Genomic DNA, 22,983 nt, shown 5'->3' on the forward strand with positions numbered 1-22,983 from the left:
TTGTTCCTACCTGCGTCTTGTTCTAGCCCTGCGCCTTGTTCCTGGCTTTCTCCAGCCCTGACTCCAAGTTCCAGCCTTGACTCCAAGTTCCAGCCTTGCCCAGGTGTCTCGCCCACCGCGTTGGGACCTAGCCAGCCCTCAGGTTGGCTAGGTAGTGTCAACTTGGCTGTGGCCCAAGGGCTTACCCCGGGTCGTGACAATACAGGAGCTCCCAGTGCTCCAGTACTGGTACAGAATTGGCTTCCTCTCCCAACCTTCATATGACCTCATTACTACTTTCCCCCCCTGGCTCTTTAGGTGAACTATGTCTGTGTCTTTTGGTGAGCAATACCTTCAGGTTCCCGGAAGAGGTTATTCTGTAGCTTCCAGTTATATCTGCCTAAGGTAGTAGATTAAAATCTCAACCGTTTTCAAGTGAGGAGCACGAGAATGGAGATCTGACATCATAAGAGAGTTATTTACCCTGATAGCTGTTTATAAATGCAGAAGAGGAGGTTGGCTGTGGGACCCCGCCATACCTATGGGCCTGATCTCTTGCACTACTGCAGAGAGAACATGTCCTAACACCGTTAAAAAGGTTTAAGATAGTTGTTCCTTTCCACATCCTGAGTTTCCTAGACTGCAGCATCTGTGACTGGCACAAGAGGGCTCTTAGCATGTCACCTGAGATGCTTAGGTCCACTCTCTGCTGGCTTTTTTTTCCACCCAGGACCACCAGCAGTCAGTGGGATGGAAGTGTGTTTGTAATCTCTCCCCCCCCCCCCCCCCCCCCCCCCCCCCCCCCAATAATCGAGGACATTACAATGGAACAGTCAGCACAGACTTATCAAGCTCAGTCTGTAGTTTTGCATTTAAATCAAAGCAAAGTCCTGTTATAATTCATTATGTCAGTGAATAAAAGTGCTCCATAAACACAGGGCTATTATTTGGAATAAGGCAAACACTTCCATGGCAAAAAGTATCCCATAAGGGACAGTTTATTGTGAGCAAACTTCAGACAAGCCAGAGGCACAGATCCAGGGTACAGAATCCAGGCCTGTACTTAAAACCACACGATTAAAGTTTCTTTGCCAAAAAGAGAGCGATTGGAAGCAGCGATTGGCAGAAATCCAAAATTCTAATTTCTGACTATGATTTAATTTCAATTTTAAATAAATCGGTTTTTAATTTAAAAAGAATGCGCTCCATAACATTAGCGGTGATTGGAACATTAAGCTGAGTGCTCACAATCTAACAATAGGAAGCATTATTTATATCTGAATCGTAAACAGCCCTTTTTCAAATGGATTATGGGGGGGGTTTCCCCTCCCTATTCTAATACAACCTGGAGGGTGCTAAAAAGTGTTGTGTGAAATTAGCATTCTGCTGACTTTTGCCTATAAATGAGAGGCAAGCTATTAACATTTGTGTATTTTCATTATGTAAATTGTGTTAACACATGCCCACAAATTGCCACCAGCAATGCAATAATTTTCTCTCAGTGATCATAATGTGTCCAAGTGAGCCATTTTGATTATGACATGCTAATTACATATTGCCTTCTTTTTTCAGATTCAGAAGAACCAGGGTTCTTTAATGGTAAGCTTTATGACTTCAGAAAAAAAATCACTTTTCTTTTTCCTGATGGCTGCTCCTCTTGCATGCTTGAGCGCCCTGTTTTAAACTTAGCAAATTGCATTTTGAAGCAAATGCAAACCTTTAACGGCCTGTATTAGATTAGGTACCATTAGAAATAATAGAACATCCCCAGCATCAGTGTTTTATAAGTTTGCTGCTGTTGATTAATCTTGCTATATTCTATTGCATTAATGATTTTTTTTCTCTTTTTTCCATTCCACTGTAAAGATATTGTATAGAAGCTAATACTGTCTCTCTCCCTCCTCCCTGGCTCTCCTTTCCATTCTAGCCTCTCCAGTTATTGCAATGCATTGTTGATGAGGTGAGTCGCTGTCTTATGTACTTTCGCTCCTAAAGTCATTCCTAATGGTGTGGAAAGCTTATATTTTGTTTCCTAATGAAGCACAATGCCCAACACCCTTAGAGCAAGTCGTCTGGCACACTTTAGAGCTGTTTCACCTCGTCCCTGCATTCTGCCTGGTTTCTGGCTCTCTGCTGCAGATCCTTTCTCCCTGCCAAAGTCTCTGTCTCAAGGCCCTAAAGACAGAGCATACTCATGTTAATTGATGCTTTCTTACACCAGATGGGACAGGAGAAGAGAAATTAGCATGGAGAATCCTGGCTGATTCTACCCACCAGAGCACAGAGATGGCTAGGCTGGACCTAGGCTGAGTTCCCAATGGGGGAGATGCAGTGAGCGCTTTTTACTCTGTTTTGAAAATGGTTTGCAGTGAGGACACTAATGCTAGTGAAAGAAAGAAATGTATTAACACCAAGCACACATCTAGCATGCAAGTGTGATGTATATGATACAGGAGAAGGAGTTGGAAATAGCTGCAGCAGAGTCCGCAAATGGCAGTTTTGAAAGAAAAGCAGGGAGTAAGTGACAGCTGTACTCAAGGAGGACTTGGACATGGGGCAACATAGTTAGGAAAGTCCTGGAAACGTGTCTGCATTGTTTGTCTCCACTGTGGTGCCCATACAGCCCTCACCGATACTTGGTGCTCAGTAAGTCATGTCTGTGTCATTCTGGGCAATTGCTGGACAAAACTGTGGCTCGGGCAAGGGTCGCTGTCTTTGCCTCTCCCCCCCCCCCCCCCCACCACTCCTCCCCCTTTCCCTTTCCAAATTGCAGAATAACCCAAAAGGATTATCCAGCAGCCTGTCTTCGTCTTGGTACACAGGGCAGTTGCCCTTCTTGCCAACCCCTTGCATCAGCCCTGATATCACTGTCCACATAATCTAATCTAGCCATTTATGCAAGTTTTTCAGCTCAAATTGGATTACAAATTATTTTTAAAAAATGGACTAAAAGCCCAAGTTTACATATAAAATTTAAATCAACATCCCCAAAACAGGATGTTTAGTATCTCAGCAGATAATAATCAAATATATTTGTGAAGTAGCAATCTGTTTCTCTTAAACTGCTTGGTAGTTTATTCCAGAACTCTGGTTCACAACCTGTGGTTGATCTTTTCCAAGTTGATGAAGTTTAGATGGAATTGTCAACCTAATTTCTTGAGAGGAGAACAGAGATCTTCTGGGTGAATACAGCGAGATCATTGAACTTAAATAATCAGGTGCCAAACCATACACAGTTTTAAAAATAATAAAAGTTTAAAGTGGATTTTTACCTCTCTCTGATACTGTGGTGCTGTGCGGAATGGATCAGGAACACTTAACTGTCATTGTAGTTCAGCACAAGTCTTTTGGGGTAGGATGTCCGAAACACCTATCTATTGAGGACATTCTTGTGGCTTGCTTTCTCATCAAGTAAACTTTATTAGGAAGTGCAGTAAATGCTCTGCCCCGTCATAGTGTAGAGTTCCATCCAGTGCTGTGCTTAGCTTCACATCTGTCAGTGAGCTGCTTTTTTCCTTGGCATAAATTGCCCCTCCTTATAAATGGCTCTCTCCATCTGGCAAGTAATAAGAGAGTTTCCTTTTGGCAAATGTCTGCAGTCCTGCTAGTGTGACCCTGCAGGGGAAGCAGTAAAAGCCACTGTCAAGTTGCCTGGCTCCAGTGGGCTCTTTCCTACATACTCGGCTACCATACATGAAGGCAGATTCTATCAGAAGATGCAAATCAAAATTGAGATTCCGTGACATTCTGGTCGTAGTTTAGAAAGGGATCTGCATACGCAGAGCCTTTTCTAAAGCATCCACGGTCATTGCTGCATATTTGGTGGCTACACATAGTAGCAGCAACACCCATTTTGCAATTATCAACCGAGGCAACTGCATCTAAAGGTCATGTATGTCTGCTGATTTGCAAAGTTACATGTCTATGTTCTCCCAGTTATTGATTTCATGGGGTGAGGGGGAATGGAGATGAAGGGGGCAGCCTCCCCTAATCTCTCCTGCCCTAAATGATCACATTTATGAAACCTATACATGCCTGAGAGCAGGTGTAAATCCTAATGTTCAACTTGGTGCTTATTTCCGTGCATTGCCCTTCTGAAATGGGGAATAGATGTGTATATTTTAGCCCCACCCTAACCATGGCCAAACTATAGCCCTTTACCATATGTGAAGCCTTGCTTTGTAAAATTGGGTTTTCTACGTTTATTCAATATGCATGTGTAAATGCTGGGACTTATGCATTGCAAATTGTGTCTAGGACTTTTAAAATGACCACAAATTGCTCACAAGTATCATGATGTCAAGATCAGCTCAGGTGTATTTGTCTCTATCTATGAATCTTTATGTGCACTTGATTTAATATGGCATGTATGATCCACTTTTTCAGTGAGCCTGTACAAGGTAGATTGCAATCCTCAAAATAGCAATTAGCCAAACAATTTAGAAGCTTGCAATAAGAACTCACAAGATTGCATTAAAAAAAGCAATCCAAATCAACAGAAATATAAGAAGAAAACATTTCATACTTCATAAAATTGAATAACCATGTTTTAAGCCTCTTTCAAAACTCCTGTCCCCAGGCAAGGAATTGAGCACCTATGGTTGTTTGGTTTGTTTATTTCAAATATTTTTAAAACCACAAATTATACAATTCTTAGCTGTACACAAAATCAAAATACACAATATAAAATACAAATTCATGATATAAAATCGAAGCATAGAGTCCAATTAATCTTCAAATGCACAGCTGTTAAGGCATATTTAATTGCTCTCATCTATTTCCAAGTACAGTAAAGTCTCGATTATCAGACATAATATGGAAAACAATGGTTAACCCCTCAAACGGTGAATAAACAAAGGCTGTAGAAGCAGGATCCCGGGTCACAACGGTACTGTTTTGCCGTAAGAGCAGGATCCCTGGTCTGAAACAAATAGTCTCAGGTGCGAAATTTCCCTCTGTGCTACGCCAAAAAACAGAATGAGACATGACGACATCCCTGGGTGGTAACGGGGGGGTCTGTCAGATATGCCGGATGGTTGGATAATCAAGACTGTACTGTAAAAATCAATCCAAAATGTTTGGTGGCTGAAATTGCTAAGCATGAGGTCTCAATGCTCACAAAAGGACATAGTTTGAAAGTACGACATAAGATATTTTGCTGTAATTCTATTGTGAATATGTTACTTCTGCATAGTAACATAGTAACATAGTAGATGACGGCAGAAAAAGACCTGCACGGTCCATCCAGTCTGCCCACGATAAACTCATATGTGTACAGTATACCTTACCTTGATCTGCACCTGCCTTCCTCAGGGCACAGACCGCACAAGCCTGTGCAGCAGTATTTCCCGCCTCCCAACCACCAGTCCCGCCTCCCATCACCGGCTCCGGCACAGACCCCGTATAAGTCTGCCCTCCCCCATCCTAGCCTCTCAACCACCAACCCCTCTTCCCCCCGCCACCCAATTTCAGCTAAGCTTCTGTGGATCCATTCCTTCTGCACAGGATTCCTTTATGCCTGTCCCACGCATGCTTGAATTCCGTTACTGTTTTCATCTCCACCACCTCCCACGGGAGGGCATTCCAAGCATCCACCACCCTCTCTGTGAAAAAATACTTCCTGACATCTTTCCTGAGTCTGCCCCCCTTCAACCTCATTTCATGTCCTCTCGTTCTACCGCCTTCCCATCTCTGGAAAAGATTCGTTTGCGGATTAATACCTTTCAAATATTTGAACGTCTGTATCATATCACCCCTGTTCCTCCTTTCCTCCAGAGTATACATGTTCAGGTCAGCAAGTCTCTCTTCATACGTCTTGGAACGCAACTCCCATGCATGGTAATGTTTACTAGTTTGCATAGCGCAGGATCTGTAAGATATTTTCCTGAAACTGGTACTGATCCTGTGCTTGGAGAAGGAACGACTGAGATGGGACTATAACAGAGATCCTATAAAATCATGAACGGGGTGAGACAGATTAATAGGAAATAGTAATTTACCTTTTTAATAGTACTAGGACCAGAGATGCGGATTTAAAGAACAATTTTTTGTTCAACTCAAACTGTGGAATTTGTCGCCGAAAGGATGTGGTCAAGGCTAGTAATATAAATTTAAAAAGCTCTGGACAAATTTATAGAGTGACAGATCCATTATTAGTTAGGTAGACTGAGGGATCACCACCCTTCTAGGATATCCCCATTAAGATCTGCCATGTACTTCCTGGTGACATGGACTGGCCACTTTCAGGGACAGAAAGCTGGACTCGAAGGACCGTTGGGCTGATCCAGCATGGCAGATCTTGTGTGTGCTTTTGCTGTGTACAAAGTCAAGCCCAGGTAGAAACAGCAAGAACAACCTGAGCAGGCTACTTCCCACGAGAGCTAGTTCATTTACCGCTTCCTAAAACCCAATCTTGTGCATGTCACTGGTCATGCTTCAGTATTTGGTGCAACCCTTTATAGAAAAGCAATAAAACCGCATTGGGAGTCTAGGAGAAGGGAGTGGGGGGGTGCTTGCATCAGGGAGGAACAGTAACTGCTTTCAGTTTTTCAAACCTTGGCCCCTTGGGATCATCAGGTTGGGTTTCTGTTTCACGCTTCTCTGCTTTAGCTATTTGAGCAGTATGTGGATGTGAGAGTATACAGAAATTATATTAAGTTTTCTATTTTGTGAAGTAACACATACTTGTTCAAGACCTACAGTTTTATATTCTTCTATTAAAAAACATTTAATAGTCCAAAAAAGCAAACGGTGTACTCAGCATGGTTAAGCAATAAAACGTATCTGTCATCCCAGTGGATTGAAAGTCAGTGACTACCCGATTGGGGGAGTTATGTTACTCCTGGGGGAAATCTGCACAACTCCACAGTGCAGAGTTTGCACAGAATTCTGCACTGGCAGCAGCTACAAAGGCTGGACAGCTCTGTGGCTTAGCCGCCAATGCTCCCTCTGTCCCCCGCAGCAATCACAAAATGGAGGTGCACAGCTGCAGATCAGACCACATCATCATTGTCCTCTGCTGCCTTGGCCCTGGTTGTTCCTTTGACCTGTGCAGCTGTACTGAGGCCTACAGTGTACAAAAGAACAATTGGGCCCAGGATAGCAAAGGAGAAGGGCATGGCCTGATATGCAGCTGCACACCAATCACACAATCAGAAGAAAGATGGAGGCTGGACAAACTAGAAGGGGGGATGTGCCATTGGGAAGGAGCTGGAGAAAGCTGGAAAGGGGGGATGTGCCATTGGGAAGGGGCTGGAGAAAGCTGGAAGGGGCTGGAGAAAGTTGAAAGGGGGTGTGCCATTCGGAGGGGGCTGGAGAAAGCTGGAAGGGGGGTGTGCCATTGGCAGGGGGCTGGAGAAAGTTGGAAGGGGGGTGTGCCTTTGGGAAGGGGCTGGAGAATGTAGGAAGAGGAGATGTGCCATTGGGAAGGAGCTGGAGAAAGCTGGAAAGGGGGGATGTGCCATTGGGAAGGAGCTGGAGAAAGCTGGAAAGGGGGGATGTGCCATTGGGAAGGGGCTGGAGAAAGCTGGAAGGGGCTGGAGAAAGCTGGAAGGGGGATGTGCCATTGAGAGGGAGCTGGAGAAAGTTGGAAGGGGGTGTGCCATTGGGAGGGGGCTGGAGAAAGCTTGAAGGGGGTGTGCCATTGGGAGGGGGCTGGAGAAAGTTGGAAGGGGGGGTGTGCCATTGGGAGGGGGCTGGAGAAAGTTGAAAGGGGGTGTGCCATTGGGAGGGGGCTGGAGAAAGTTGAAAGGGGGTGTGCCATTGGGAGGGGGCTGGAGAAAGCTTGAAGGGGGTGTGCCATTGGGAGGGGGCTGGAGAAAGTTGGAAGGGGGGGTGTGCCATTGGGAGGGAGCTGGAGAAAGTAGGAAGGGGGGTGTGCCTTTGGGAAGGGGCTGGAGAATGTAGGAAGAGGAGATGTGCCATTGGGAAGGAGCTGGAGAAAGCTGGAAAGGGGGGATGTGCCATTGGGAAGGGGCTGGAGAAAGCTGGAAAGGGGGGATGTGCCATTGGGAAGGGGCTGGAGAAAGCTGGAAGGGGCTGGAGAAAGCTGGAAGGGGGATGTGCCATTGAGAGGGAGCTGGAGAAAGTTGGAAGGGGGTGTGCCATTGGGAGGGGGCTGGAGAAAGCTTGAAGGGGGTGTGCCATTGGGAGGGGGCTGGAGAAAGTTGGAAGGGGGGGTGTGCCATTGGGAGGGGGCTGGAGAAAGTTGAAAGGGGGTGTGCCATTGGGAGGGGGCTGGAGAAAGTTGAAAGGGGGTGTGCCATTGGGAGGGGGCTGGAGAAAGCTTGAAGGGGGTGTGCCATTGGGAGGGGGGCTGGAGAAAGTTGGAAGGGGGGGTGTGCCATTGGGAGGGAGCTGGAGAAAGTAGGAAGGGGGGTGTGCCTTTGGGAAGGGGCTGGAGAATGTAGGAAGAGGAGATGTGCCATTGGGAAGGAGCTGGAGAAAGCTGGAAAGGGGGGATGTGCCATTGGGAAGGAGCTGGAGAAAGCTGGAAAGGGGGGATGTGCCATTGGGAAGGGGCTGGAGAAAGCTGGAAGGGGCTGGAGAAAGCTGGAAGGGGGATGTGCCATTGAGAGGGAGCTGGAGAAAGTTGGAAGGGGGTGTGCCATTGGGAGGGGGCTGGAGAAAGCTTGAAGGGGGTGTGCCATTGGGAGGGGGCTGGAGAAAGTTGGAAGGGGGGGTGTGCCATTGGGAGGGGGCTGGAGAAAGTTGAAAGGGGGTGTGCCATTGGGAGGGGGCTGGAGAAAGCTTGAAGGGGGTGTGCCATTGGGAGGGGGCTGGAGAAAGTTGGAAGGGGGGGTGTGCCATTGGGAGGAGGCTAGAGAAAGCTTGAAGGGGGTGTGCCATTGGGAGGGGGCTAGAGAAAGCTTGAAGGTGGTGTGCCATTGGGAGGGGGCTGGAGAAAGTTGTAAGGGGGGGTGTGCCATTGGGAGGGGGCTGGAGAAAGTTGTAAGGGGGTGTGCCATTGGGAGGGGGCTAGAGAAAGCTTGAAGGAGGTGTGCCATTGGGAGGGGGCTGGAGAAAGTTGGAAGGGGGATGTGCCATTCGGAGGGGGCTGGAGAAAGCTGGAAGGGGGTGTGCCATTGGCAGGGGCTGGAGAAAGCTGGAAGGGGGGTGTGCCATTGGGAGGGGGCTGGAGTAAGTTGTAAGGGGGGTGTGCCATTGGGAGGGGGCTGGAGAAAGTTGGAATGGGGGTGTGCCATTGGGACGGAGCTGGAGAAAGTTGGAAGGGGGGTGTGCCATTGGGAGGGGGCTGGAGAAAGTTGTAAGGGGGGTGTGCCATTGGGAGGGGGCTGGAGAAAGTTGGAATGGGGGTGTGCCATTGGGACGGAGCTGGAGAAAGTTGGAAGGGGGGTGTGCCATTGGCAGGGGGCTGGAGAAAGTTGGAAGGGGGGTGTGCCATTGGGAGGGGGCTGGAGTAAGTTGTAAGGGGGGTGTGCCATTGGGAGGGGGCTGGAGAAAGTTGGAATGGGGGTGTGCCATTGGGACGGAGCTGGAGAAAGTTGGAAGGGGGGTGTGCCATTGGGAGGGGGCTGGAGAAAGTTGGAAGGGGGGGTGTGCCATTGGGAGGGGGCTGGAGAAAGTTGGAAGGGGGTGTGCCATTGGGAGGGGGCTGGAGAAAGTTGTAAGGGGGGTGTGCCATTAGGAGGGAGCTGGAGAAAGTTGGAAGGGGGGTGTGCCATTGGGAGGGAGCTGGAGAAAGTTGGAAGGGGGGTGTGCCATTGGGAGGGGGCTGGAGAAAGTTGGAAGGGGGGGTGTGCCATTGGGAGGGGGCTGGAGAAAGTTGGAAGGGGGTGTGCCATTGGGAGGGGGCTGGAGAAAGTTGGAAGGGGGTGTGCCATTGGGAGGGGGCTGGAGAAAGTTGGAAGGGAGGTGTGCCATTGGGAGGGGGCTGGAGAAAGTTGGAAGGGGGGTGTGCCATTGGGAGGGAGCTGGAGAAAGTTGGAAGGGGGGTGTGCCATTAGGAGGGGGCTGGAGAAAGTTGGAAGGGGGGTGTGCCATTAGGAGGGGGCTGGAGAAAGTTGGAAGGATGTGTGCCTTTGGGAAGGGGTTGGAGAATGTTAAAAGGGGAGATGTGCCATTGGGAAAGGTCTGAAGAAAGTTGAAAGGGGGATGTGCCATTGGGAAGGGGCTGGAAGGGAGGTGTTCCATTAGGAAGGGGCTGGAGAAAGCTGGAAGGGGGATGTGCCATTGAGAGGGAGCTGGAGAAAGTTGGAAGGGGTGTGCCATTGGGAGGGGGCTGGAGAAAGCTTGAAGGGGGTGTGCCATTGGGAGGGGGCTGGAGAAAGTTGGAAGGGGGGGTGTGCCATTGGGAGGGGGCTGGAGAAAGTTGAAAGGGGGTGTGCCATTGGGAGGGGGCTGGAGAAAGTTGGAAAGGGGGTGTGCCATTGGGAGGGGGCTGGAGAAAGCTTGAAGGGGGTGTGCCATTGGGAGGGGGCTGGAGAAAGTTGGAAGGGGGGGTGTGCCATTGGGAGGGGGCTAGAGAAAGCTTGAAGGGGGTGTGCCATTGGAGGGGGCTAGAGAAAGCTTGAAGGTGGTGTGCCATTGGGAGGGGGCTGGAGAAAGTTGTAAGGGGGGGTGTGCCATTGGGAGGGGGCTGGAGAAAGTTGTAAGGGGGTGTGCCATTGGGAGGGGGCTAGAGAAAGCTTGAAGGAGGTGTGCCATTGGGAGGGGGCTGGAGAAAGTTGGAAGGGGGATGTGCCATTCGGAGGGGGCTGGAGAAAGCTGGAAGGGGGTGTGCCATTGGCAGGGGGCTGGAGAAAGTTGGAAGGGGGGTGTGCCATTGGGAGGGGGCTGGAGTAAGTTGTAAGGGGGGGTGTGCCATTGGGAGGGGGCTGGAGAAAGTTGGAATGGGGGTGTGCCATTGGGACGGAGCTGGAGAAAGTTGGAAGGGGGGTGTGCCATTGGGAGGGGGCTGGAGTAAGTTGTAAGGGGGGTGTGCCATTGGGAGGGGGCTGGAGAAAGTTGGAATGGGGGTGTGCCATTGGGACGGAGCTGGAGAAAGTTGGAAGGGGGGTGTGCCATTGGCAGGGGGCTGGAGAAAGTTGGAAGGGGGGTGTGCCATTGGGAGGGGGCTGGAGTAAGTTGTAAGGGGGGTGTGCCATTGGGAGGGGGCTGGAGAAAGTTGGAATGGGGGTGTGCCATTGGGACGGAGCTGGAGAAAGTTGGAAGGGGGGTGTGCCATTGGGAGGGGGCTGGAGAAAGTTGGAAGGGGGGGTGTGCCATTGGGAGGGGGCTGGAGAAAGTTGGAAGGGGGTGTGCCATTGGGAGGGGGCTGGAGAAAGTTGTAAGGGGGGTGTGCCATTAGGAGGGAGCTGGAGAAAGTTGGAAGGGGGGTGTGCCATTGGGAGGGGGCTGGAGAAAGTTGGAAGGGGGGGTGTGCCATTGGGAGGGGGCTGGAGAAAGTTGGAAGGGGGTGTGCCATTGGGAGGGAGCTGGAGAAAGTTGGAAGGGGGTGTGCCATTGGGAGGGGGCTAGAGAAAGTTGGAAGGGAGGTGTGCCATTGGGAGGGGGCTGGAGAAAGTTGGAAGGGGGGTGTGCCATTGGGAGGGAGCTGGAGAAAGTTGGAAGGGGGGTGTGCCATTAGGAGGGGGCTGGAGAAAGTTGGAAGGATGTGTGCCTTTGGGAAGGGGTTGGAGAATGTTAAAAGGGGAGATGTGCCATTGGGAAAGGTCTGAAGAAAGTTGAAAGGGGGATGTGCCATTGGGAAGGGGCTGGAAGGGAGGTGTTCCATTAGGAAGGGGCTGGAGAAAGCTGGAAGGGGGATGTGCCATTGAGAGGGAGCTGGAGAAAGTTGGAAGGGGGTGTGCCATTGGGAGGGGGCTGGAGAAAGCTTGAAGGGGGTGTGCCATTGGGAGGGGGCTGGAGAAAGTTGGAAGGGGGTGTGCCATTGGGAGGGGGCTGGAGAAAGTTGGAAGGGGGGTGTGCCATTGGTAGGGGGCTGGAGAAAGTTGGAAGGGGGATGTGTCATTGGGAGGGGGCTGGAGAAAGTTGGAAGGGGGTGTGCCATTGGGAGGGGGCTAGAGAAAGCTTGAAGGGGGTGTGCCATTGGTAGGGGGCTGGAGAAAGTTGGAAGGGGGATGTGTCATTCGGAGGGGGCTGGAGAAAGTTGGAAGGGGGATGTGTCATTCGGAGGGGGCTGGAGAAAGTTGGAAGGGTGTGAGTGCCATTGGTAAGAGGCTGGAGAATGTTAAAGGTGGGGGGGGGGTGCCATAGGGGTACTAGATAATGCTGAGGGGAGCTGTGTGCTGTAGGATAGGGTGTTCCAAAGCTTAGAGGGTGTGTGTGCCATTGGAGAGGGTGGGACAGAGGCTGAGAGATGTGCAATGTAGTGGGTGTCCTAGGGATGAGGAAGCTGGAGAAAGTTGGGGTGTGCCATGGAGGGAGGAAGGGGCTGGAGATTACTGCAGGAGCTATCTGACATTGGGGGGAATTCTGAATGTTGTATGGGGAGCGTGCCATGGGGCAGGGGGGAGTGGATAAAGTTGGTGACAGCAGACCATTCTACCTTCCTACTGCAATATCACAGACAATATGTAATCTTCAGCCTTATTATTATTATTAATTAGCTTTTATGTAACATTTTCCTGTCAAATAAATGGAAAAAAGCAATGTACAATATTTTTTTAAAAATACAAATGTATACAGCGGTAGAAGATGAAGGAGAAAGATACACTCAACATGTAATTAAACTCTGGCATTCGTTACCAGAGAATGTGGTAAAGGCAGTTAGCTTAGCGGGGTTTAAAAAGGGTCTGGACCACTTCCTAAAGGAAAAGTCCATAGACCTTTATTAAATTGACTTGGGGGAAATCCACTGCTTATTTCTGGGATAAACAGCATAAAACGTATTGAGTTTTCTGGGATCTTGCCAGGTATTTGTGACCTGGATTGGCCACAGTGTGGCATGTACTTGTGTAAGTTCTTGAATTCGTCTGTCCTTTTGCCAATACACTTCCATTGGGAAGTTGATAATTCCATCCTTGTGCTATCCTTCAGTCCATCTCTTAAAAACGAGCAGCTTAATTATAGTTCAGATGTACCTTAGATCACTGTTAAAAAGAGAGAATTGTTAGCTTCCTTTCTGGGGACGTCATCCCACTTTTTGCTATTAAAAATCTGTTTTCACTTTTTATCCGGATGTCTTTAGCTAGAGAATAACTTGTAACCACTCGCCTCCACCTACCCTCCTCTCCTCCTTCCTGTACACATTAATTGATTTGATTTGCTTACTTTATTTATTTTTTGTCTATTAGATTGTAAGCTCTTTGAGCAGGGACTGTCTTTCTTCTATGTTTGTGCAGCGCTGCGTACGCCTTGTAGCGCTATAGAAATGCTAAATAGTAATAGTAGTAGCAACATTCCATCTAGAATCTCCAATAGTAGTAGACTTTGCGCCTTCTGTCTCGCTGCACCCTACGCCTGGAATAAACTTCCTGAGCCCCTACGTCTTGCCCCATCCTTGGCCACCTTTAAATCTAGACTGAAAGCCCACCTCTTTAACATTGCTTTTGACTCGTAACCACTTGTAACCACTCGCCTCCACCTACCCTCCTCTCCTCCTTCCTGTACACATTAATTGATTTGATTTGCTTACTTTATTTATTTTTTGTCTATTAGATTGTAAGCTCTTTGAGCAGGGACTGTCTTTCTTCTATGTTTGTGCAGCGCTGCGTACGCCTTGTAGCGCTATAGAAATGCTAAATAGTAATAGTAGTAGGATGGGGACCCATAGTAGGGACAGGGACAGAGCCCGCGGGGGCGGGGACAGATCCTGCGAGGAAAGGACGGGAATGAGGCCAGAGGCAGTGGGGACGGGGACAAACTTTGTCCTCATGTCATTTTCAACTTTGAAACCTGTTAATGAACTCATGGTATGTTATTTATGTTTGAGTGATGCAGACAACGATATTTTGATTTTCTTTTGAAAAATAAGCTGGTCACAACTAGCAAAATTTGCATGGGGGGTCCTGTACATCCTGCTACCAGCACATCGTCTAAGAAGACATCTTCTGTTGCAGGAAGGACTGTGGAAGACGGGAAAGCTAGATTGAATCCTGAGATTGCTGATGACGACTTATTCATCCACAGATTAAAAAATCATAACAGTGCTTCAAAAGACATATTTCTTCCCTCTAAGGCATACAGAACGGGTTGCATTTTGTACCCCTGGACATTTTAACAGGGTGGATTAGGATTCCTTTTTTTTTTTTTTTGTTACATTTGTACCCTGCGCTTTCCCACCCATGGCAGGCTCAATGCGGCTTACATGGGGCAATGGAGGGTTAAGTGACTTGCCCAGAGTCACAAGGAGCTGCCTGTGCCTGAAGTGGGAATCGAACTCAGTTCCCCAGGACCAAAGTCCACCACCCTAACCACTAGGCCACTCTTCCACTGTTGCTACTATTGGAGATTCTACATGGAATGTTGCTATTCCATTAGCAACATTCCATGTAGAAGTCGGCCCTTGCAGATCACCAATGTGGCCGCACAGGCTTCTACATGGAATGTTGTTAGTGGAATAGCAACATTCCATGTAGAATCTCCAATAGTAGCAACATTCCATGTAGAATCTCATAGTAGCAACAGAATCTCAATAGTAGCAACATTCCATGTAGAATCTCCAATAGTAGCAACATTCCATGTAGAATCTCCAATAGTAGCAACATTCCATGTAGAATCTCATAGTAGCAACAGAATCTCAATAGTAGCAACATTCCATGTAGAATCTCCAATAGTAGCAACATTCCATGTAGAATCTCCAATAGTATCTATTTTACTTTTGTTACATTTGTACCCTGCGCTTTCCCACTCATGGCAGGCTCAATGCGGCTTACATGGGGCAATGGAGGGTTAAGTGACTTACCCAGAGTCACAAGGAGCTGCCTGTGCCTGAAGTGGGAATCAAACTCAGTTCCTCAGTTCCCCCCACCCTAACCACTGGGCCACTCCTCCACAAATGAAAAAATCGTAACAGTGCTTCAGAGGGCATATTTCTCCCCTCTAGGGCTTACAGAACAGGCTGCATTTTGTACCCCTGGACATTTTAACAGAGTGGATTAGGATTCCTTGGGGTAGCAGAAGTCAGCTATTGTAGGGGTTGGAAGGGTAGAGGGTGGGGGTGGGAGGGTTATTATAGCTGTTCATTGTTATTATTGTTTTCTATTTGTAATTTATACACAACAGTTGCACAGCATATTGTTCCTTTTTATACTTTAATAAAAAGATTTAAATATAAAATCATAAGTGTTCAAGGCTTCTACAGATGAGGACAGAGCCCACAGGGAGGGGGTGGGACGGGATGGAGACAGGGTCCACAGAGACGGGGGTGGGGATGGAGACAGAACCCACGGGGACGGGGACAAACATCGTCCCGGTGTCATTCTCTATCTTTAGCTCCATCTGGACTACTGTAACACGTTGTACGCTGGCTGCAAAGAGCAGACTATTAAAAAACTCCAAACAGCTCAGAATACCGCAGCCAGACTCATATTTGGAAAAACTAAATACGAAAATGCGAAACCCTTAAGAGAGAAACTACACTGGCTCCCTCTCAAGGAACGCATTGAGTTTAAGATCTGCACGACCATACACAAAATCATACACGCAGATGCCCCACTCCACATGTTAAACCTAGTGGACCTGCCACCCAGAAATGTCAAAAGATCAGCCCGCAAATTCCTCAATCTGAACTTCCCCAGCTGTAAAGGACTTAAATATAAGCAGGCTTACACTACCACCTTCTCATACAGAAGTACACAGCTATGGAACGCACTACCCACAGCCTTGAAAACCATGGACAATCTAACCAATTTTCGCAAATCTTTGAACACACATCTCTTCAACAAAGCTTACAAAAAGAACCCTTAATGACTCAACTCACCACCCAACCCACTCAAGGATTAAAATACCTACCTAATCACTTACCTCTCTAATCCCTCATACATCTTCTGATTACTACCGATTGTATCTTAGATCCTGTCATGACTTTGTCATAACAACACTCTGTAAGCCACATTGAGCCTGCAAATAGGTGGGATAATGTGGGGTGCAAATGCAATAAATAATAATTACCATTGCTCATTGATGGCGTAAAGGCAGGGGTGCTATTTTTGCACTTTGCCATCAGGCACTTGAAACATTTTGAATGGACGCGCTCGCTGGCAGCTGCTTTCCTAAACAAGACGGGCTGTGGAGAGAGGATTGAAGATGGGTATTCTAGCAGGGACTCCCCAGACCTCTTCAGGGCTCCTAAACACTAGCAAGGTTGAAAAGGACAATCAACTGGCAGCAGTGTGTAATTAATGCTAAGCATTCAGCCTTAAAACTGGGGAAACAGTACACTATGATTTGGTTTCCAGAGTCATTTCACGTTTCAGATCAGGTTATGGTAGTTGCTATAGTACTCTTCCAACCTGAAAGTGAATCATAGTAAACATAGTAGATGACGGCAGAAAAAGACCTGCACGGTCCATCCAGTCTGCCCAAGAAGATAAATTCATATGTGCTACTTTTTTATTTGTACTGTCCTCTTCAGGGCACAGACCGTATAAGTCTGGCCAGCCCTATCCCTGCCTCCCACCACCAGCTCTGGCACAGACCGTATAAGTCTGCCCAGCACTATCCTCGCCTCCCAACTACCAGTCCCGCCTCCCACCACCAGCTCTGGTATAGACCGTATAAGTCTGCCCAGCACTATCCCCGCCGCCCAACCACCAGCCCCGGCACAGACCGTATAAGTCTGCCCAGCACTAGTCCCACCTCCCAACCACCAGCCCCGGCACAGACAGTATAAGTCTGCCCAGCACTAGCCCCGCCTCCCAACCACCAGCTCTGCCACCCATTCTAGGCTAAGCTCCTGAGGATCCCTTCCTTCTGCACAGGATTCTTTTATGTTTATCCCACGCATGTTTAAATTCCGTTACCATTTTCATCTCCACCACCTCCCGTGGGAGGGCATTCCAAGCATCCACCACCCTCTCCGTGAAAAAATACTTCCTGACATTCTTCTTGAGTCTGCCCCCCTTCAATCTCATTTCATGCCCTCTCGTTCTACCACCTTCCCATCTCCGGAAAAGGTTCGTTTGCGGATTAATACCTTTCAAATATTTGAACGTCTGTATCATATCACCCCTGTTCCTCCTTTCCTCCAGGGTATACATGTTCAGGTCCGCAAGTCTCTCCTCATAAGTCTTGTAACGCAAATCACATACCATCCTCGTAGCTTTTCTTTGCACCGCTTCAATTCTTTTTACATCCTTAGCAAGATACGGCCTCCAAAACTGAACACAATACTCCAGGTGGGGCCTCACCTTGTACAGGGGCATCAACACCTCTTTTCTTCTGCTGGTCACACCTCTCTCTATACAGCCTAGTAACCTTCTAGCTACGGCCACCGCTTTGTCACACTGTTTCATCGCCTTCAGAACCTCAGATACTATCACCCCAAGATCCCTCTCCCCATCCGTACCTAGCAGACTCTCACCGCCTAACACATACGCCGCTCTTGGATTTCTACTCCCTAAGTGCATCACTTTGCATTTCTTTGCATTGAATTTTAATTGCCAAACCTTAGACCATTCTTCTAGCTTCCGTAGGTCCTTTTTCATGTTTTCCACTCTCTCCGGGGTGTCCACTGTGTTACAAATCTTAGTACCATCCGCAAATAGGCAAACTTTACCTTCTTACCCTTCGGCAATGTCACTCACAAATATATTGAACAGAATCGGCCCCAGCACCGATCCCTGAGTCACTCCACTACTCACCTTTCTCTCTTCCGAGCGAACTCCATTCACCACCACCCTCTGGCGCCTGTCCGTCAACCAGTTCCTAATCCAGTTCACCACTTTGGGTCCTATCTTCAGGCTGTCTAGTTTATTTAAGAGCCTCCTGTGGGGAACCGTGTCAAAAGCCTTGCTGAAATCTAAGTAGATTACGTCTATAGCACGTCCACGGTTCAATTCTCCGGTCACCCAATCAAAGAATTCAATGAGATTCGTTTGGCACGATTTCACTTTGGTAAAACCATGTTGTCTCGGATCTTGCAACTCATTTTCTTCCAGGAAATTCACTATCCTTTCCTTCAGCATCGCTTCCATTACTTTTCCAATAATCGAAGTGAGGCTTACCGGCCTGTAATTTCCAGCTTCTTCCCTATCACCACTTTTGTGAAGCGGGACCACCTCCGCCGTTCTCCAATCCCTCGGAACCTCTCCCATTTCTAAGGATTTATTAAACAAATCTTTAAGAGGACCCGCCAGAACCTCTCTGAGCTCCCTCAATATCCTGGGGTGGATCCCATCCGGTCCCATGGCTTTGTCCACCTTTAGTTTCTCTAGTTGTTGATACACACTCTCTTCCGTGAACGGTGCTATATCCACTCCATTGTCAAATGAACTTTTGCCAGTCCATCGTGGTCCTTCTCCCAGATTTTCTTCAGTAAAAACAGAACAAAAGAATCTATTTAGCAAATTTGCCTTTTCTTCATCATTATCTACATAGCGGTTTGCAGTATTTTTTAGTCTCAGAATTCCCTTTTTAGTCATTTTCCTTTCACTAATATACCTGAAGAAATTTTTGTCACCCCTCCTTACATTTCTAGCCATTTGTTCTTCCGCTTGTGCTTTCGCCAGACATATCTCTCTCTTGGCTTCTTTCAGTTTCATCCGGTATTCCTCCCCGTGTTTCTCTTCTTGAGTTTTTCTGTATTTCTGGAACGCCAACTCTTTAGCCTTTATTTTCTCAGCCACTTGCTTGGAGAACCATATCGGTTTCCTTTTTCTCTTGCTTTTATTTACTTTCCTTACATAAAGGTTTGTGGCTCTATTTATAGCTTCTTTCAGCCTGGACCACTGTCCTTCCACTTCTCGTACGTCCTCCCAGCCCATCAGTTCCTTCCTTAGGTATTCCCCCATTTTACTAAAGTCAGCATGCTTGAAATCCAGGACTTTGAGTTTTGAGTGACCACCCTCCTCTTCAGCCGTCATATCAAACCAAACCGTTTGATGGTCACTGCCGCCCAGGTGGGCACCCACTCGGACATTTGACAAGCTATCCGCATTTGTGAGCACCAGATCCAGCGTCGCTCCTTCCCTCGTGGGTTCCATGACCATTTGTCTGAGCAGAGCACTTTGGAAAGCATCCACAATCTCTCTACTTCTTTCCGATTCCGCAGACGGAACCTTCCAATCTACATCCGGCAGATTGAAATCTCCCAGCAACATCACCTCTCTCTTCTTTCCCAACTTTTGAATATCTGCGATCAGGTCTTTATCTAGTTCTTCCAATTGTGTTGGAGGTCTGTAGACAACACCCACGTGGACAGAGGTTCTATCATCTCTTTTTAAGGTGATCCATATCGCTTCTTCTTTTCCCCAGGTCCCTGTCATTTCAGTCGCCATGATATCATTCCTCACATACAGAGCTACTCCTCCACCTTTACGACCCTCTCCATCCTTCCTAAATAGATTATAGCCTGGTATGTTTGCATCCCATTCATGGGAACCATTGAGCCATGTCTCTGTGATTGCAACAACGTCTAGGTCTGCCTCCAACATCAGGGCTTGAAGGTCATGAACTTTGTTGCCAAGACTGCTGAGCATTTGTGGTCATCACTTTCCATTTACATTTCCTGGTATGTGTTTCAACATTTGATATTTTGGTGTGTTTTTTGTCTTTGGGTCCCTCCATATCTTTTTGTTCCACCTTAATTTCTTTTGCTTTTGCTGTTTCTTCTGGCTCAGTTCTATTTTTAGGAACCTCACAGTGCTTTAATGGAGCAAAAGAATTCTGTAGGGGTAACACGTGAGGGTGTATGCCTCTGTGTCACATGATGAAGTCTGCCTGAGCCTACTGTGAACCATCTATTCTTAGGTGGTTTTATCCTTTGAGGCAGTGGTGTGAATTTGGTTTGATTTTATGCAGTCTTAGAAGTTGCTTTAAGTGCATCTAATTCCTGCTTTAATTTAATCCTGAGTGGAAGAGACCAGGAATGTCATGGAAATGGGAGAGTGTTTAGTTTCCTGCCGAGCTCAGTGGGAAAGGGAATGGGACTTATATACCGCCTTTGGTTTTTTCCAACTACATTTCAAAGCGGTTTACATGTTATATACAGGTACTTATTTGTACCTGGGACAATGGAGGGTTAAGCGACTTGCCCAGAGTCACAAGGAGCTGCAGTGGGAATTGAACCCAGTTCCCCAGGATCAGAGTCCGCTGCACTAACCACTAGGCTACTCCTCCAGGCCTTATTGGGGGTAAGAGTAATAACCCTCCAAAGGAATGTACATTTCAGGAGAAAGCATGACTCTCGTATCAGCTGTTCAGAATATGCAGCTCCTTTCCAGAGAAGTATCTTTCTGCACCTATGGCGGGATTCCTAGTCTTGTGTTTTGCTAATTTTTCCCCTTTTGCGCTGCAGAATACTAATAAAAGCATATGGCAGCAGAGGGTCTGGGTCCGGTTACCTAGCATTAGGCATTCTCCGCTTGTCCCTTTTGCTCATAGATTGTGTGTATTTAATAATTAAATAGTTGTGCTTGTAATAGGTTGACCCTTCTGAACTGTTCATTAGTCACAAGGAAAAGGCATCACTCAAACTTTTCCCCCCTTCTCTTTTGCCCTTCTCTGTACTTCAGCTGTAAATGTGCTAGAGCAGTTTGGAAATTCAAGCTGACCAAGGTAGTTACTGAGACCTGCCTCATCCCTTAAACCAACTATTGTAATGCAATAGCCTGGGGTCCTAATGATGCTTGGAGAGTGACAGGATCCCATGGCCTGCCTATGAATTATTTATCGGGGACTGATGACCTGTTAACTCTAGAGGGGAGGAGCAGAGACTGTGAATAATGTAGCCTGCAGAACCCAGAATGTCAGCATAACAAATGCTTTGCATATCTGCCTGCTCTGCACACCTTGGAGTTCTTTTGCAACGTAATGGAGAGTATAATTTAATGTTAAGAGTCGCAAATACAGGAGGAAGTAATATCTTTCCAGCTATGAATTTTAACCCTCGCTTTCTTCCATAACTCCCAGTGTCCTCCTCTCCCCTCAAATACATGGCTTCTCCCCCTCATTCAACCACTTCAAGTTTTGTCTTTCCCTACCCTTCCAGTGTGATGCTAAGACTTTACCACCAGTGGCGTAGCCACAGGTGGGCATTTATGGCTCAGGCCCACCCAACAGTAGCACATGTTTAGTGGTAACTGGTGGGAATCCCAAGCTCCGCCAGCTGAAGATTTCCCCCTGTTGGTAACGAAAACGCTACTCTCCACAACACCAGCACCTGCACATGCTCAGTTTTCATTGCATTCCTGCTGCCAAGGTGGAAAGAAGCGTTTTCCCACCAGCTGAGATTTTTTGGGAGGGGGGGGGAGAACACGGTGCCCACCCGTTTCCAACAGTGGGTAATCCAGGTCACAAATACCCAGCAAGGTCCCAAAAATGTTCAAAACATTTTATACTGCATATCCCAGAAATAGTGGATTTTCCCCAAGTCCTTTTAATAACGGTCTATGGACTTTTCCTTTAGGAAGCCGTCCAAACCTTTTTTAAACTCCGCTAAGCTAACCGCATTTACCACATTCTCTGGCAACGAATTCCAGAGTTTAATTACACGTTGAGTGAAGAAAACTTTTCTCCGATTTGTTTTAAATTTACTACATTGTAGCTTCATCGCATGCCCCCTAGTCCTAGTATTTTTGGAAAGCGTGAACAGACGCTTCACATCCTAACACGAACCCAACCTGGTCCTGATGATTTATATAGGGAAGATATCTGTTCAAATGCCTAGCCAATATGGCAACTGTGAAGAAACAGTGTGTTCTAAGCCTGTAAAATGTATTGGATATTTTGCTAGCATCTCCTCAGTGGATCTTTTTACCATATGTATGTGCAGTAGAAAACTTCTATAACTGTTATATGGTCTTGTAGTGCAAATCTTTCTGTCTTCTCTGTATTCATCAAATCTCAATATAAAAAGATGAAAAAAAATTGAAAAATAGGAGGAAAAGACCTCATTTAGATGTTAAACCACATTCCTGGAACAATGTGTTTCCTCTGTGTGTGGTTGGTCAAACAAGTCATCATTGGCCTAAAAACCTCCTTCCCACTGTTGTTGAACAAAACAAAAAAAAATGAACATTTTATTTAACAATAATTCTATCATTCAACCAGAGGCGTATCTGGCCTCCGGCGGTAGGGGGGCCAGAGCCAGAGGGAGGGGGCACATTTTAGCCCCCCCTACGCCGTCACCGACCCCCCCCCCCCCCCCCGCCGCCATTAACGGATCCCCCCACCGCCACCAACGACTCTCTCCACCCGCCACCAGCCCTCCCCCGCTGCCGTTTCTTACTTTTGCGCCGAGGTCCGCTTCCTCCTGGGCCTTTAAAAATATTTCTTCAGCTGGCAGGGGACCCCAACCCCCGCCAGCCAATCCGAGGTGACGTCTTTCAAGTTCTTCGTCCGCCGTGGCCGACGTGCTGGAGTTGAGCGGCTGAATCCAGTTCGGGGTCTGACGTTGTGCGACGTCCGAACGTTGCACGACGTCAGACTCCGAACTGGATTCAGCCGCTCAACTCCAGCACGTTGGCCACTTGGCTGGCGGGGGTTGGGGTCCCCCACCAGCTGAAGAAATATTTTTAAAGACCCAGGAGGAAGCGGACCTCGGCGCAAAAGTAAGAAACAGCAGCGGGGGAGGGGGCCAGGGCGAAATCTGCGGGGGCCCAGGCCCCTGTGGCCCCACGTAGATACACCCCTGCATTCAACAACAAGATATGGGGAAATATTACTTAGCTTTTGGATCACAAATTAAATTTTGGATGTCAATTTAAACACAGCAGGAAACTTAAGAGATCGTCATTGTAAGAGGGGAGGTCTCCGGATGAAGCAATAGCGAAACGGGTCCCCATAGTGACCTCTAACTGGAGTTACAACATTCACAGTGTTCAGATTCAAGAGAGCAGCTGACGATCATTTCGAGTGATCCAAAAGCTAAATAATATCTCA

General features: G+C 47.6%; 1 protein-coding gene across 1 annotated transcript in view; it reads left to right on the forward strand.

The window, feature by feature from the left end:
• The window catches only part of MAP2K5 (mitogen-activated protein kinase kinase 5), a 406,422-nt gene that overhangs the window by 315,027 nt on the left and 68,412 nt on the right, over positions 1–22,983 (forward strand). The window contains exons 18-19 of the mRNA XM_030189796.1: positions 1,552–1,578; positions 1,907–1,939. Of these exons, the coding sequence (XP_030045656.1) occupies positions 1,552–1,578; positions 1,907–1,939 (60 nt within the window). The remainder of the gene's footprint in view (positions 1–1,551; positions 1,579–1,906; positions 1,940–22,983) is intronic.

This window comes from Microcaecilia unicolor, chromosome 1 (assembly GCF_901765095.1).
Source record: "Microcaecilia unicolor chromosome 1, aMicUni1.1, whole genome shotgun sequence".
NCBI lineage: Eukaryota > Metazoa > Chordata > Amphibia > Gymnophiona > Siphonopidae > Microcaecilia > Microcaecilia unicolor.